General features: G+C 47.2%; 2 protein-coding genes across 3 annotated transcripts in view; one reads left to right on the top strand and one right to left on the bottom strand.

Moving 5' to 3' along the window:
* The window catches only part of Dock1 (dedicator of cytokinesis 1), a 499,905-nt gene that overhangs the window by 249,617 nt on the left and 237,840 nt on the right, over positions 1 to 12,448 (top strand). The gene's annotated exons all lie outside the window — the stretch shown is intronic.
* The window catches only part of Insyn2a (inhibitory synaptic factor 2A), a 55,309-nt gene that overhangs the window by 34,239 nt on the left and 8,622 nt on the right, over positions 1 to 12,448 (bottom strand). For both annotated transcript variants that reach the window (XM_032892395.1, XM_032892396.1), the window contains exon 2: positions 1,076 to 2,237. In XM_032892395.1, coding sequence (XP_032748286.1) covers positions 1,076 to 2,232 — 1,157 coding nt within the window. In that variant the 5' untranslated portion in view covers positions 2,233 to 2,237. The remainder of the gene's footprint in view (positions 1 to 1,075; positions 2,238 to 12,448) is intronic.

Genomic DNA, 12,448 nt, shown 5'->3' with positions numbered 1-12,448 from the left:
CTATTGAAACCAGTGCATTAGCTTTCACTCCTGCCCTGGAAGGCAGAGGCTGTTTCTTCTCCACTGCTTGCAGTAAGCAAACCTTGTCTAATTCAACCACAGCAATCATCCGAGCCCAGTGAGTTCTGCCGCAGTGGCAATGTATTACTTGGTTTCCACTTGTCACACCGCTCGAAGCTCACTTCACCCACAGAATAAAGGGGACCAGCTACATAGACAAGATAACACAGCCTCACATCCAACCTCGAGAACATAGAGTGGGTCAGGTGTTTCAACGGGCTGTAAAAGAGAACGTGTGGCCAATCAGAAAATGTTGGTAAGCCATGAGCGCTGTTTGAAGATACATAGAACCAGCTCTGTTAGCCTTGCCCATGGTGAGGGCTGGAGGAGATGTGTTTTCTAGCTTAGACAATCAGCAACTGATCAAGTCCAACAAGCCCTTGTTGATTTTTGGACTGGGTTGTAGTTCAAATGGACATCCAGAACAACTGATGGGTGGGGATGTCTGCCTCCTGTAGGTAGGGCTTTATCTACAGAGGGGCTCTGCCTCTGTGTGCTCCAGAGGGAAAAATGAAAACCAAAGGCTGTCTCTTACACGAGACCTTATATGGTCCAGAATGCCCATCCCAGTGACATCATTTATCAGTCACTAGCATCCCTTTTTCCTGATGCTGTCTGATTTGTTCTAATATTCCCTTCTATAGTGGGACTCCTAAGAGGCAAGTGGCTTCTTACGTAGATATTTTGAACTAGCAAACACATTACAACTCATCAAGATCAGAAACATCAATCTGAAAAGATCATAAGGAAGACCCATCAACTCCCTGAATAGACAGAGAGAGATTGAAACCCAAGGCTAGATGGGTAAATACTAACCACCAAATGCCAGAGACGAGTGTGCCAGGAGGCCTGCCCTTCAACACACCCGTGACCCTTGTAGCTCGCTAGCTCTTTAGACTGCCGCTCTGACACCCACAAAAACACTGGCATTAGACTTCTTAGGGATGGAACATCGGGGCTGATGGGCCTGCAAGTGGTGAGCCGGCTGGGAATAAGACACAGTGGCCATACATACCCTTCCCGATGGGCTTCTCCTTTCTCCAACTCCTGAATAACTCCCAGCAGCACTTTGATGGTCTCCTGGCTGGAGCTGATTAAGTTCTCCATCACCTGCAGCTGGGCCTTGAGGTCTACCACTTCTGTGTGAGGCACAATTTGTTGGCGTTCTTCATCCCCTACCCCAGCTGTGGGGCTAGGCTGGTTCTGCAGGGGCTGTTCGCTACATTCTGGGGACAGGCACTGCACCGGGGTTGAGCAGGCCACAGCCGAGCCTGTGGATGCCTGCAGCCCATTGAGGTGGGCGGCCCGCCTCTGCTCCTCCTCTGTAGGGCAGAGAGACCATTGGCTGGCAGCAGCAGAGTTTGACAAGCCAGGCTCAGGGGCCCTAGTGCTTTTGGCAGGCGGATACACAGTGGCGACCTCTGTCTTAAACACCCTTCCATGGGTGAGTGGAGTGGGTTCCTCTGAGTCCAGGGTGCCCCTGTCAGGCTTAGCTCTCCCCTGCAGTTGGTGGATGGGCTCCTCAGAGGGAGGCCGAGAGTTCTGCAAAAGAGCCTCAGGGTAGCCAAGCACATCCGGAGACTTGCAGAGCTCTGCACAGTTGACCCCAGAGGGCTGGTCCAGCGCATTCACGTGTTCGTTGGAATGGAAAACCAATGCTGTGGTCTTGTGAATCCTTCCTGCGCTGCAAGGCCGAGGGTCCTCTGTGGGCCCTGCCTCGCTCTTCTCTTTTGAATCTGCTAGAAACCCATTGTTCTGGCTTTTGAAGGTATCTGCAGCCGGCAGGCCTTTGAGACTGCCTTTCTTGCGGTCCAGCGGGAATGTCTGGTAACACTTGCGAAGGTCCGGTGAGGTCTGAACACCGGTGCTCTTGGTGACGTTGGGAATGGATCGGCGTGCGGGCACCGTCATATACTTACGATATGCCACCCTGCAGGACACAGCCTTGGCCTCTCGCTTCTCCCCCAGAGGTCCCGAAGACAACTGTGTGTCTCTCTGCTCATTCTGGGCCTCACAGATATCCTTAAAGCGCACCTGCAGGGCTTTGTTACGCTTTTTGATCTGCCGGTTGGGGTCCAGGGCGTATCTCATCTCCAGGGCCAGGCAGGCGGCGGGCTCCACTTCCTGCTCTGGTGTCGTGAGTATGCATCTGCCAGTGTCCTTGCTGACCATGGTGCCTGCATGCAGAGACAGCAACAGAGAGGCATCAGTGGGTCAGAAGCACACATGCAAACGAGGCCGAACGGACTTCCAGCCAAATCACAGCTGCCGGCTTCCTAATTATTTTTAAACAGGTGAGGTCGGCCTTTATGTTAAGGAAAATCAGACAGGCGGGGAGTTGCTGGCAGGCACAGCATGAAATGCTTCTCAATATTAAAGCCTGCTTACTTTTCCACGTGGGATACACTCGGTTTCCGTTTGATAGTAGTGCTTGTTTCCCCATTAGACAAACCTGTTTTACTGTGTTCATCAAGCAGCCCAGCGACTCTGCCGCGTCAGATTTGCAAATTATCTTTTCACATGCGTGTCTCTGCTCCGTAGGCAGATGGTTTACCAAATGCAACTTGTTTAGTTTGGGATCTTTACTATTTTTTTGGTGGTGGGGGGGGGATGACGTGATTACTCTATTACTGGAATCCAACAGTTTTAAAGACTTAACTGAATATTCTAGGTCCTGAGAAGACAGACATACATAGATGGGATGGCCTTACGAGAGGCAGGAACTGGGGTCAGTCAACATGGACTGTAAGCCAGCCATACTCCTGTACAGGGATATTTCTGGCGATAAGTCATGGTGGGGAGTATTGCTTCCAGAAACATCAGTCATGAACATACTGTGGGTTTCCCTGAATCTACAAAAACAGCAATACATCTCTTTTCTATGATTCGATGGAGAATGGTATTTGGAAATTACTTTAAAAATAAATTATTCATTCTAGAATCAAATTTTGTGTTTTGATCACAACCCCTGGCCGGGGTGGGGGTGCGGGGGGAGGGAGGGTTCGTCGGACAACAATGGTATTTGTTCTAGCATTTAAAAGCTGAAAGAAAATAAAATCAGGAGCTTTGTGTTAATCATGAAGATTCATCTTGGGCTGAGCTATTAAATGCAGCTGAAGAGATGCAGGTGGCCAATGGTTCTCTGGGGAATTCCAGGAGGGTAAGTGCCTTCCCTTTATTAGATAAGCAGATTCGCAGCTGCTTAATGCACACGAAGGAACTTTCGTGGGAGCTGCACTTGAAGCTAGAGGATACAATGAAGCTGGTCCTGGCAGCGCAAACTTCTGACTCCAGCTACGTAGGAGGCTGAGGCAGGAAGATCACAGTTTCGAGGCCCAGAGCTACAGAGGGGGTTCAAGGGCAGTCAGGACAGCTTAAGGACTCTTGTTTCAAAATAAAGTAAGCTCTGTGGTATAGTTTTTTCATAGTGTATATGAGGGCTGGGGTTCTGGGTTTGGCAAAGCAAGAGCAAACAGAAAGCAGAGCTAAAGTTGCTGTTTGGGGAGCAGCTTCTGCCAGACTCCGGACAGTGGAAGATAAGGTTGTCAGCTTGATGGGTGTGGGGATATGGGAGGTTATGGTGTCAGAACCCGAGTGCTCAGGGATGTAAAGTCACAGATGAGCCAAGGTCAGTAGAAACTGGATATCCAGCCCAGGGTAAGCAGAACTCAGGCTGTGCACCGGAGCAGAGGCTCTGTCCTGGTGGTGATGGTGCCAGTGGTGGTCATGTAGACAAGAGCCTAGCCCAGAGGCCTGGAGGAGACTCTTGGGATATACCATGGCAGTGGGGATATTTGTGGAGTGGCAAATACAGGTGAGGACAGGAATATGCAAAAGATTTTAATTTTCCTTCCAGCTGTGTAAACTTTCCCATGACACAGAGGTATGGTGTGGCACTTGTTGGGAGCTCACACAGCCAGTAAGAAAGCCCAGGGAGGCCCTGTCCCACTAAATGCTGAGTTCACACTGTTTCTAACAGACCTACATGTCCAACATACAGGTGCAATGCTTCTGCCATTAATCTAGCCAGGACTCAAAGCCAGTGGGCATAATGGCTTGCTGAGGGAGAGGAAGAGGCGGAACCCACGCCCATGACTTAGGGGCATCACATGACCGATACCTGTTCTGCAGTGGGTTACACCTGTGCGACACTGGTGTTTGCCACCTTACAAGCCCCTGCAGATGTTTACAGCACAGAAGACTCAGAGACAAGTCCAATGACTAATTCTTCATAATAATGCTGGAAACTAACGGGCAGTTATATCTGGAGATACCCTAAAAACCATCTCTGCAGCCTCTGATTCTCTTTAGACTAGAGTTACTCCGAAGCTGCTCTAGGTTTCTGTTAAACAGATAACCTGCTCATGCTGGAAGGGCTTTGTACAGTGCAGAACTCTCAGCAGCCTCAGCCAGCAGCAGCCCTGGCTTCTCCCAAACAGAAGAGAAACATATCTTCCTCCCGATGTGACAACTAGCAATGTCACCAAGTGAACTTCACCATCATGACAACCCTGCATTAGCCATTCCAACCATGAATGCCCAAGGCTTCAATGCCACTGTCCCAGAGTTATGCCCTCAGAATCAAGGATTTCAGGTAGGTGCTGGGGATATCTGCGGGCCTCTGTAATCAGGACAGTTTTAGAGAGGAGGGAATAGGAACAGGGTGAACCAGAGACACGATGCATTAATTTCAAAGCTCATATATTGGAGGGGGGGCGTTATGCCTGGGGTGGGGGGCAAACCTGCCAACACAGATAATAGCTATCTGTCAGGGGTGCTTGTCCCAATAGGTACAAGGCACATACTCAACAGAAGTCGTTGTGGGCAAGAGTGTTGGAAACTGGGGACTTAATAAGAAAATTAAATCCTAACCCTCATTGTTTTCCATGTCTGTTCTTTGGCTGGATTGCCATCTAGGTGTGTCAGAATGTATTGTGCCATCACGCTGAAGGAGACCTTCATACTAGGGAAAATTTGAAAGGGAGAGCATTTTTACAAAAAGCAATTTACTAGTAATTTTTCAGCCTTTTCCCTGCCAGTCCTGAAAAATGTGTGTCTGAGTAGGTTTGTCCTGCCTCACTATTCATCATCAGGATTTGCCAGGAACTGAACTGAAATAATTTTCTTACATCACTCCGCTGGTTTGCTGAGTGCTAGACCCGACCATCAGACTCATAAAACAAATCAGGGGAATTAATTGCTGGTGGTAAAAGCAAAATAGTAAAAAACAAAACTCTCAGCTCTTCGTGCCTTACAGAGTTGCTAAGTATGTAAGACACAATTCCCCCTATTAAGTGAAAACAATGATAAATAGTAAGAAAGTCCTTTCCTTTTAGAGGACAGTCTTAGGGGTTGACCCTACAGCCTCGAGCCTGCTGGACAGGTTAGAAGATTTTATTTATGTTGTCTTTTTTTAATTGCATGAATGTGTATGTGAGTGGCGATGCTCCAAATGGTTAGAGGCAGTGGAACCCCCTGGAACAGGAGTTAGAGGACTTTGGGAGCTGCCTGTCACGGAGGCTGAAACTCAAACTTGGGTCATCTGTAAGATCAGTACATATGCTTAACTGCTGAGCCATCTCTCTAAAGTCTAGGCCCTACGTGTACACTTCTTTGTGCTAACAAATGTCAACCTGTGCCTTTCCCTCCCATCTTCTCATCTGACCCTCAGGATACCCTTGCCTGCTGGCGATGCTCTGTTGCTAGGCTCTGACTATACGTTGAGATTCTGAAGGGCGAGGCTGGTGGTCTGCACCCTGAGTCCCTTTGCATAACACTCACCGAAGAACTACCCTAAGCAGAAAAATCTGTCACTTGGCATGACCCATGGTGGACTTCAAAAAATATCAGCTCAGCCAGGCACTGTGGCAGGTCCCTGAAACTCCAAGAGCCAGGGAGAGGAGGATCACTGCAAGTTTAAGACCAGCTTTGTCTACAAAACAAGTTCTGGGCTAGCAGGTGATACTTAGTGAGACCCTTTCTTAATAACAACATCAACAATCACAATAATAAAGCATTGGGAATCTGACACATGACTGATTCGCTGTCCTGGTATTCCAATATTCTGTATTGGGTGAGGGTCATGGAAGACCTCCAGTGGTCCTGGAACTTGCCTATCATTGGTGTACAAACTAAGGGTTGCTCTGAAATTTGAATTGACTGTGAGACTTGAATAGTGTTTGTAAAATGACTTCCTTGGGTCAGTTACCCCAAAGGCCTAGAGGTTTTGGTCCCTTACCGTTAGAGCAGTAGAGCCCATAACCTATATTGGATATCATGGGGGAAATGCTTGGAAAGTGACAAGTCATGGTTGGGCCTGCCTGGCTTGGGAAGATCTAGATGCTGGGGAGTTGTGTGGAATACAAATGTCTTAATTACTCTCTCGAATTAAATTCCATAATCAAGTATGAGTTGTAAATATATAAACCCCGTAGCTTTAGATTAGCAATGCCATGCCATCCATCCCTGTAGTGTTTTAAATTAACAGCATAGATTTAAAAAAAAATGTTCAGTTCAATTGGAAGGAGTGAGAAATAGAAGTTACTAAGAACCTAACAATAGGTAAACAGTCAAGTAAATGATGGCGTATGCTCACTCGCTGTGACCATTAAAATAATAATAATAAGGACAGTTTCATATCTCCACAAACAGGAGCTAATGTTAAGTGAAAGAAAATGGCCTACCAAGTTTTGCTGGGTAGAAACAAAGAAAAGTGGTTGCTTATTGCCTTTAGGGACAGTATCTTTCCCATGTTGATTTGAGAGTGACTGTGGAGAAGGACACAGTGATGCCACCGTACTGTTCCACTTAAGCATCCTGTCAGCAGGACTTTGTAAGTGTAAACCCTTTCAGAGAAACTCCCAGAAAAGGATCAATTTGGGGTACCAGCAGTCCCCAAAGGCCTTCTTTGATCATGTTGATAGAGTCCTGATTGTAAAGTTGTAATAGTGTGGGTGTGTGCTTGTATGTCCAGGTGTATATCTACCATGTAAGTCCTTCTGCATAGAGACATGCTCACATGGGTTGGGAGAATTAACAGACCATGCCAGTATTCATTACTAAGAAGAAGAAAATTGCCACTGGTTTGAATTTATAATCAAATCGATTTGCCCTGAGCTCTGTGATTAGAGTCTCCAGGAAGTCTGGGGTTTCGTCAGCTGATGGGAAAGACTTGCTTCTATTCTGCCACCATCAAATGTCTCATACTTCCCAGATTCATATGTGTCCCTGTAATATGGTTTGTGTGCCTTGATTGGTCCTCTGACAGGTGGGACTGTGGGAAAGCTACCTGCCTTGGGGTCTTCCATCACTATATATAGCCTAAAAGCTAGCAAGCCATCCCATGAGTGTAGAGAGGAACTACAGGACAGTGCTGGCTTCCCAGTGGCTCTCCTGCGGTCGAGGCACCTTGGAGCCAGAGATGCTGGCTGCAGTTCAAGATTAATTGGGTCAACATTTTATTCCATATGCTATGGGAACGCCTGTGCATTAGGCTCCTAGGAGTGGGGGAAAAGGGGAAGTGGATAAGCTGTTCTTTAACATGGACGTTCCCAGTGGGGAAGGGAGGTAGGCTCTCCCTCACTCCAGGGACTCCTCTGTGCAGGGAAAGCTTTACTGTGGAAACCTGGGTTACAGTCCTTAACCTCGCTTGCCTTGAGGCAGAATGCTGCATGGATGCCGAGCTGTGTCTCAGCACACAGGCTAGTTTACTGTAACACACGGAGATTCTCTTTTTTCCCAGGCAGTCGTTCCCTCTTCAGAAGCCACAGCTTTTGAGTGAAAAGGGATGGCTCTAGGTACATTCAGATACCTTTCTAGGGTGGATAGTAAGTAGGGGGGCAGCATTAGGGACAGCAACCTGGCTTGTGGGAGGAAATCAGGGAAGACACATATAGCTTTTATCCTTTTGATTTTCTCTCCCCTCCCTACTCTTTCTCTGTATTTGTCTCTCTCTGTGTCTGTCTCTCCTTCTTCTTTCCCTCCTTTCCTCCCTCCCTCTCTTCTTCACTTTCTAGGCTGACTTTGAATTTGCTATATGTATCTTAGGGTAACCTTGAGTCGCTTCTCTGGTGCTGCGATTATAAGTATATGCCATTGTGCCTAGTTCATGTGGTGCTGGGAATTGATTCCAATGTTGTGGGCATACAAGGCAAGCCATATGCCAGCTAAATACATTTGCTACCTCTCTTACTGAATATATGGAAAGGTAACCTGGTCCCTTTCGAACTGATGGCCTTCTCCTTTAATGTTGGGATAGAGTTTGTTTTTGTTTTTGGTAAAGGCAGACTTTGAGTGGAATAAAACCTGTCTGAATTGGGGCTCTGATCTGTTCTTATCTGTGTCATTGGAATACATACCTCCCCAAGACAAAGACTTGGAAAAGTCAACATCAGCCGGATGAACCACTGCTGGGCATGCTCAAACACTGTCCTGTTCACAGTGAGTGGGCAGAAAGGCATGAGTCGTATGCTTCACCCAGGCATGGGCATTTTGCTTTGGAACAGTGGTTTTCAATCTGTGGGTCTCAAACCTTTTGGGGGTCAAATGACCTTTCACAGGGGTTGCCTAAGACCATGAGAAAACATGATGTATAACAGTGGCAGAACTAGAGTTATGAAGTAGCAATAAAAATAGATTTATGTTTGGGGGTCATCACCATGTCAGGAAATTATTATATGGTCACAGCATTAGGGAGATTGAGAACCAGAAACAGGCTTTCCTCTTTACTTAAGTTCTATCAAAGACATTACCCTTGCTTACTCATGACACAAACAGAATCTGAGTTAGTATTAAGGTATCAGGAGAATTGTATGATGTTTGTGAAAAATCAGCTGGGAGCCCTGCCTTCTCCAGATGGGGTGTTATCTTGACCAACAAACAGCACCCCACCCTACCCTGCCCTCCCTGCATTCCTAACAGCCAGCTTGGCAATCCGTAGTGGGCGAAGAGTTAGGTAGACCATTTCTGACTCTGCAACCCAGACTCGGTCAGCTTTGGAAGATTCCCATCTTCCTGTCCCTCACCTCCCCTATGGGCATGGCAGTCCCAGAGAAGTCGGGATGTTGGAAGGAGGTTCTGAATGCTGCTCACGGGCACACTTTGCTGCTGTAGCAGGCACCTTACTTTCCCTGTGTATGTCCCAGATAATAAAGAGCTCATCAGATAGACCCCTGGAGCTCCTCAGAGATTGGAGTTTGTAAACGCTGGTGCAACACTAAAGAGGTGGCCTCTCTTTCTTAGATCTAATGGGTTGGGTTTCTTCTCATAAGAATAGAAATTGGATGAATTGGAGAGCCCTTTAATTGCACTGAAAACAAACTTTTTTGAAGGTGTGTGTGTGTGTGTGTGTGTGTGTGTGTGTGTGTGTGTGTGCACGCACGTGAGTGTGCCTGTGTGTGTTATCATCCCACAGGCCTGAATGGAGGGTAAAAGTTGATGTTCAGATGTTTTCTAAGTTTTTCTTCTACTTTAATTTTTCCTGGGTAGGGTCTCTTCACTGAGCCTGGATTGGTTGGTTAGCCAGACCCAGACCCACCTGCCTCACCTTAACCAGGGCTTCATTTATAGACAGGTACTGCCACACCTAAAATAAAACCCACGAGTGCAGGGGATCAAAACTCAGATCTTCCATGCTGTCCTACACGTGTGCTTTCCCCACCAAACCTTCTTCCCAGTACACATTTTAACTCACTTAACACATGTTCCCTCTTGATTGATCTGAACTTCAGACTGGAATACAGACTCTTTCCTTCCTTTGCCTCAAAGTGCCTCTTGTGAGCAGAAGCTTCCCTGCTCCATTTGCCTGCCACCTCAGGACAGCATATGGGGACATCCAGGGCAGGACCTCCGTACCGAAGTAGCCATCACATACAAGAGAAGTCATTTAGAATTGAAGATACAATCTGTCTTTCTGGCAAGTCCATACAGGCCTCTATCTCTTAGCGTCAAAATGATCCCTACCTCTCCACCTCTGTGTTCTCCTTGGCTTGGCCAGGGTGTTGAATAGGTCTGGGTTCACAGCAACGGCAGCTAAGCCAAGAAGAAAGAGTCTTGAGTGCGTCTTATAATCGGCTTCTATTTATAAGCTGATTGCTGAAGGCAGAGAAAATGTCCTGCCCCAGGAATGTGTGTGGATGGTCCGCTGGCTGTACAGAGCTAGCAGTGTGGTGTGTGAGACCTGGCCAGCCCTCATACTTTTTGTTGACCAAGGTCTAGGTTGAAAAGATATCCTGATTTGAATTCTGAAGGCTTTCTGGCAGGTAGGCTACAAATGATAGGGGGTGCTTTAATCCAGCATAATTCATAATATAAAGCTGGGAGGCCTTCTTCCTTCCACTGAAGCTGATGGCACCGGAGGGTGACCTCAGAAATTACTCACTGCTCTGGAGATGGTTTTGTCAGTTTAAACAAGACTTAAGGGCTGGGGAGATGGCTCAGCTGGTAAAGTGCTTTCAAGGGCCTGAGTTTGATCCTTACAACAAATGTGAAAAGCCAGAAGTGATGTGTGGGTTTCTAATCCCAGCACTGGGCAAGTGGAGTCAAGTGGGCACGGGACCTGCCTATCCTAATAGATGAGCTCCAGGCCAGTGAGACGCCACATCTCAGAAAACAAAGTGGATGGTCCTGAGGATGACCTCTGCCATTAACATGCACATATTTGGATGCTTGCCTATACTTGTCTGTATAGCTGATCCCAGAAACACACATGTACATGTATGCTCACACACATGTACATGTATACATGCATACACACACACACCAAATTTTAAGTTATGCAGAGAAAGTGTGCACAGTTAATTGTTTGGAATATGGAAAACTGAAGAAATACTCTGGCCACAATGACTGACAGGTGTTCATTGCAGGTCTGCAAAGGGCAGAGTTTCAGTGTTAAAGAATATTAGTGCAAACTGGGCATGGTGTCACTGGGGAGTCAGAGGCAGGTGGATCCCTTGCGTTCTAAGACAGCCTAGGTTACACAGAGATACCCTCTCTCAAACAAACAAACAAATAGAAAGGAAAGTATCATGTCTGGCAGTAGGGAAGAGAGAGAAGAGAGAAACTGTATGCGTTTTAGGCCATGCCACCTCAATAGTTGCCATAGATTTTTATTAAAATAAATCCCATCTGTCATGAATCCTGGTGTTACTTTCTCTTCTATTCTATACAGGGTAGTGGATTCTTCACCTCCTTTTTGACCAGCAGTGACTGTTAACTTCGTCTTTTTTGAATGAATATATTACCAACCCAGCTCCTACTTTACAGCATGAGACTGTAGGCATCCCTCTCACACTCTATCTTCCATGTTGAAGGTATATCCCCTGTGCGCATCAACCTTAGCAGTGTCTCTGCAGCACCAGGCCCTGTGGTGCCTCTTGACAGGTGGTGAGCGTGGTCCATCAGCCGTGCTTACCTCAGCTGCCATGCTTACCTGAGCTGAACTTGCACAAAGGCAAGTGCTCTTAGAGGCAGCCTCTGGACTTAGCTAGCAGGGCTCCGAAGCCCTGCCTCCTACTTGGATTGCTATACCGTCTTCCGGGATTCTGCGCTGCCAACAGTTATGATCACTTCAACTCAATGCTGCCTATCGAAAAATGATCCCCTAGTAGTATCTAAGTCTCTTTGCTATTGCTTCTCCAGTTGACTTCCTTTGCATACCATTCCCCTCCTCATCTTAGTCTTTGATCCTTTCGCAAATGGAAGCCAGCCTTCCATTCTTACTCCCCATCTCTGTCCTTGGAGGCTCTGAGGAAACCTGTCTCTCTCTCAGCAAAGTCCAGTTGAACAGCAATGCTTGTTTCCTTTAAAGTCTTCTTTACTCTTTCCTATCCTGTTCCTCTTACTTCTCGTCGAGAGTACCCAACTCTGAAATCCTAATCCTACACCATCTCGAGAGCACACTGTGGTCATCCCTACTGTGCGCCTCTCCTTCCCTTGGCTCACTTTCCAGGGCTGTGCCTCATTCACTGGTCACAGCTCATTGCTCTTCCAGGCACAGACCTTGTCTTTTGCTTCCTGCTCTTTCAGGTACCTGCATGTCCAAGGTAACCAGGTACATGGCTGGGTGCTTGGTACTTGTAAAACAGTGAGACACAATTCTCAGCATTGTGTCCTCCAGCAGGGAGAGACCTTTTCAATGGCTGCTTCCTGGAGGTACGAGGGACCAGGTGCTGATAGTGTTCATGGGCTTGTGGGCAATTGCACTTGAAAGCATGCAGCAAGCAGACTACTGTGCTTTCTCCTAAACCTAAGTTTCTGGGCAAAGCCCCACTGATGGATATCTGATGTCCCAGCCCTGTGTCCTGTGCCCTGCCATCCTTCAATACTTTCTGACTGATTTGAATATACATAGACATCATCCTTGGAGCAGAGGCCTTCCCATGATCTGGTC

Source organism: Rattus rattus, chromosome 2 (assembly GCF_011064425.1).
Source record: "Rattus rattus isolate New Zealand chromosome 2, Rrattus_CSIRO_v1, whole genome shotgun sequence".
In the NCBI taxonomy this organism is placed as follows: Eukaryota; Metazoa; Chordata; class Mammalia; order Rodentia; family Muridae; genus Rattus; species Rattus rattus.
Note: the sequence above shows the minus strand (reverse complement) of the source record. Positions and strands in the feature narration are given on the sequence as shown.